This window comes from Sinocyclocheilus anshuiensis, unplaced genomic scaffold, assembly GCF_001515605.1.
Source record: "Sinocyclocheilus anshuiensis isolate Anshui unplaced genomic scaffold, SAMN03320099.WGS_v1.1 scaffold1141, whole genome shotgun sequence".
Taxonomy (NCBI): domain Eukaryota; kingdom Metazoa; phylum Chordata; class Actinopteri; order Cypriniformes; family Cyprinidae; genus Sinocyclocheilus; species Sinocyclocheilus anshuiensis.
In genome coordinates, this window is record NW_015554222.1 from 432,183 (window position 1) to 436,597 (window position 4,415).

At 38.2% G+C, this 4,415-nt stretch overlaps 1 protein-coding gene across 1 annotated transcript; it reads right to left on the reverse strand.

The window, feature by feature from the left end:
* Positions 1–917: 917 nt before the first annotated feature.
* LOC107671148 (46 kDa FK506-binding nuclear protein-like) lies at positions 918–3,570 on the reverse strand. The gene is made up of 4 exons (XM_016464006.1): positions 3,210–3,570; positions 2,509–2,690; positions 1,285–1,414; positions 918–931 (listed from the first exon to the last, which is right to left on the reverse strand). Exons 1-4 carry the CDS (start codon positions 3,361–3,363, stop codon positions 918–920), a joined length of 480 nt encoding a protein of 159 aa, XP_016319492.1. The 5' UTR covers positions 3,364–3,570.
* Between the last annotated feature and the right edge of the window lie 845 nt (positions 3,571–4,415).

Below are 4,415 nucleotides of genomic sequence, written 5' to 3' on the forward strand. Positions count from 1 at the left end.
CGCCTTGCTCAAGGGCACCTCAGTCGTGGTATTGAAGGTGGAAGAGAGTGCTGTACATTCCCTCCCCCCACCTACAATCCCTGCCGGTACGAGACTCGAACCCGCAACCTTGGGTTATGAGTCCGACTCTCTAACCATTAGGCCACGACTTCCCCTAACACCCAAGCCAGTGCTGTTAGCGCTACATAGTTCAATAATAGGGTCAGTGCTACCCTTACGAAAATTAACCAGGGTATTACTGCAAATAAAAATACAAATGGCAATCGATACGCCAAAAATTCGAACTTATACCTGAGACATGTAGAGTCATCTATCAGGTTCTCAAAGAAAGACATCTTAAGGTATGCATTCCGATCCTCACCACTTTGGTTTAATCAATATGTCATTATAATTACCTTATTGCAAAGAATAAGTGGGTATCCGCTCTGTTCTTCTCGTTTGAAGTATGCGCATCGTTATGGGAACTGTCCGGTCAGGTGGTGCTGAACAAAGCCAGTGCTGTTAGCGCTACATAGTTCAATAATAGGGTCAGCGCTACCCTTACGAAAATTAACCAGGGTATTACTGCAAATAAAAATACAAATGGCAATCGATACGCCAAAAATAAACAAACAAATAAATAAAATGTTTTTACTATAATTAAACCATGGTTAATTTATTTTCATCAGGGTAAACTATGCACAGAGATTAATGCACAGTAGTATATAAATGCATGTTATTTACAACATCTCAATCTGCTTATAAAGACTGCTCAAGCTGTTATTAAATGGTACATTCCTTTCTGCTATTAAGATTATTTTTCATTTTCTATATAGGTTTGGGAACAAAACAAAATACTCTTTTTGGAAAGAGACAAGAATAAAAACTATACTTTAAAAAAGTGATTCTTTATTAGTGTCAATTACTAATTTAAATTCTTATTTTAAAATATCTGGGAGACCATAAAACTAGGTAAACTTAGAAATACATGCAGGTATAACTATAGGCTTATACAAACGAACAAACATACAGTACAAACACACAGAGTGAGACCTGAACATTTACCAGCCCTAATAATAATAGTAATAATAATAATAAATTTTATTGCAGCAGCAGCAGTAACAACAATATTTTGTTTGTATTGTTTGTAACTTAGCAAATTAGGAACACATAATGAACGAATGTGATTTAATTTTATTCTTTCTTAAATCAATCAACAAAATTCCTAAATGTTCTTGTTTATTTATTTGCAGACATTATTTCACATAATTGCATTATGGAATGTACAAAAACTTCTTTTACTACGCCTTTTTTTCCCTTTAGGCTGGACCTTTTCCTCCTCCTCTTCCCTTTCTTGTTCTTGCTCTTCTTGCTCCTGCTCTGTATCATCACGTCTGTCATCATCTTCACCCTCCTCAAGTGAAGTAGTAGAGTCCTGTAAAATAGTGTTTAAAAATGATTAATTCATGATTTATTTACAAATGTATTATTATCTTTTCCAGTGCCCTACAACAGCAGATGAGTGGAAAAAAGTATCCGAAGGATTCCAAACCACAGCAAAATTTCCCAGTTGCTTAGGGGCTTTGGACGGGAAACACATACGGATTAGACCCCCCCCTCACTGCGGAGCACAGTTCTTCAATTATAAACACTTTAATTCGATTGTTATGATGGCTTTGGTTGACAGCAATTATAGATTTCTTTATGTTGATGTAGGGTGTAATGGAAGGGTATCGGATGGTGGAGTATTCAGAGGGTCAACACTGCAAGAGTCTCTAGAGCAGAGAACTGCAAACATTCCCTAACCCACTCCATTGCCAGGGACAGACATGTCAATGCCATTTTTTGTTGTGGCAGATGAAGCTTTTCCTCTGAAATCATACTTAATGAAGCCTTTTGCCAGGAGAGGGCTTTCCAGAGAACAGAGAGTCTTCAACTACCGGCTATCCCGTGCCCGCCGTATTGTTGAAAACACCTTTGCGAACAGATTTAGGGTTTTTTTAAGCACAATTGATCTTGATCCAAATGTTGTGGAGGTTATTGTTCTTGCATCATGTGCCCTGCACAATTATTTACGTGATGAATGTGGCAATGCATATCTGTGTGGACTAACTGATCAGGATGGGCAAGAAACCTGGAGGCAAGACCCTCCCCTGCAACAGGCAGCGCTGCCACGGTCCACAAATGCAAGTAGCGAGGCCAAGCAAAACAGGGAAAGGCTGATGGAGTACTTTAACTCAGAGGCAGGAGCTGTTCCTTGGCAATGGGATAGACTATAGTAAATCATTTCCACATCCATACCCAGATAATGTACATAACATGTAAACTAATATTAAACTGATGGTAACAGTAAAATATGAGAGCTACACATTTTATATGGTTAATTTAAATTAAACTACATTTTTAAACAGAGGTTGATAGAAGTACTTTAATTCTGAGAGGTGAGCTGTCCATGGCAATGGGCTGAATTGCTGTAAATATTTCCCTGCACCCACACCCAAATCAACATATTGTATTAAATAAACTCACATTTTGAACATAAAGGTTTGATGTTGAGGGTCGTTTATTCATGTGTAGCTCTAAAAACTTAAGTCTCCTCAAAAACCATTCCTGCCTTGGAGTGAGATTTCCTCCGCTACCAGAGGGAGGGGATTTCAAATATCTGCTGTACTGTGTCCTCATATTGTCCATTTTCTTCTTTACCTCAGCTTCTGTGAAACACAAATAATTGAAGATGATACAGTATTAGTGCACTTATGTATAGAAAGTGCAGGAACAAATCACAAAGTGTCATGCCATTTAGATGACTAACTACAAATAAAACTAAACTACAAATACACTGTGGTTTGAAGGATACTGAGCGGGGTGCACATGCGACACGGATTAAATAGTAAATAACTATATCTAAATAACTGGCTCATCTTGTCTACATAAACAGAATATTAAAGATGACAAAGGAAGGCCGTGTGTGTTGCAAGTTTAAATTCACACTGAGCAAGCTACAAAACCTCAAACAGTTAACGTTACTTTGTAGCATTTTAGTGCAAGCCCGTTTACCAAACAACTTTGTAACCATTTGCTTGCTAAGACACTCCATTGAAACAAAATTGCGACCCACAAGCGTGTAACCATGGTAATATTGTAAGGCAGTTTTATTATTATAATAATAATATATTGTCAAATAAATTTCCGTTGTATTTAATTATTGAGGCGAATCATAATATACCAACCTGAAATCCCAAGCGCTGTAGCGACCGATCTGATCGCATTCCCCCTCGCGTTGCGGTTGGTATACTCGGCCACACCCACCGCATAAAGCTCTGGCCTCTCCTCCCAAAGATCCAAAAACTGTTCCTCTTTCTGGTTTGTCCAGAAACCTGCCATTTTTAAAGTTATTTTCCTAAGCGCGCCCAGCACCTACTTGCAGTTTTGCCTCATTGTCATGGCAACGGTTCGTGGCCAGGTCAGATTACGTCAGAGTTTGTTGTCGTTTGTTGGAAAATCATATCACACTGCTCAGACATTCCACGACCCAACAAACGCCGATTAAACATGTTCAGTCGGGTTAAAACCGACTCCGACCAACGCCAACAAACGCCGACAGGGGTAACACACTGATCCAACAAACTCCGACAGACTAGTCTGTTGGCGTTTGTCGGTGCGGTGTGAATTGGCCCTATGATAAGATGCATGTTAAACAGCTTTCTTTGTGCTTGTGAGTGCTGCTTCGGCCAGAGGCATGAGTGAGAGTTAGGCATCTGAAGGGATGAGAAAGTGCTTTCAGGCCTGATCATGAGAGCAGGAGGCTGAGGCAGGGTTCAGAGATGATCCGCTCCTCATAGTCCCACCAGCAACATGGATGATTTCAGCAGGACGCGCACCAGCTCAGACAACACCGGTGAGAAAAACTTATTTAATATTTTGGCTTGTTTTATTTCCACGTTTTTTTTGTATATATTTAAGAAAAAAATATAATTTTAAGATTGTTTATTGATCAAGGCAGAACTCTTGAGCAGGCATTGCAGGACTCTAGAGGGAGATTATGAAGCAGAATTAACCCCTTAACTGTCACCCCCCATTTTTTAAAATAGGCATGCAGGTGCACTATCCAAACTTAAATTGTTGTAATTTATGAACACTTTGGAATACAGACATAAGGTTGGTCTCTTTTTAAAGAAGAAAATCAGCAAATTATAGCAAAAGTGGAATTTGTTCAAAAAGTTAAGTATCAAAAAGTTATAGTGGTTTAAATTTACTGTAAAGAAAATGCACTATATTAATTTTATTTTATATATAATAAATATTTTACATATCAGGTTTTACTCTAAAATTGGTATAAAATTATAGCCTTATGTCTAAATAAGTTATGTTCCAAATTTGAAGTTGATATGAAAAAAATTGAGGTTCCTGTGAGATTTTATTTAGGGCATTATACC

Coding starts and splice junctions, on each gene's coding strand:
- LOC107671148 (XM_016464006.1), bottom strand. CDS start 3,363: ATGGCAGGTTTCTGGACAAACCAGAAAGAGGAACAGTTTTTGGATCTT. Junction 2,691..3,209: donor TACAGCGCTTGGGATTTCAG/GTTGGTATATTA, acceptor TGTGTTTCACAG/AAGCTGAGGTAAAGAAGAAA. Junction 1,415..2,508: donor CAAACCTTTATGTTCAAAAT/GTGAGTTTATTT, acceptor ACTATTTTACAG/GACTCTACTACTTCACTTGA.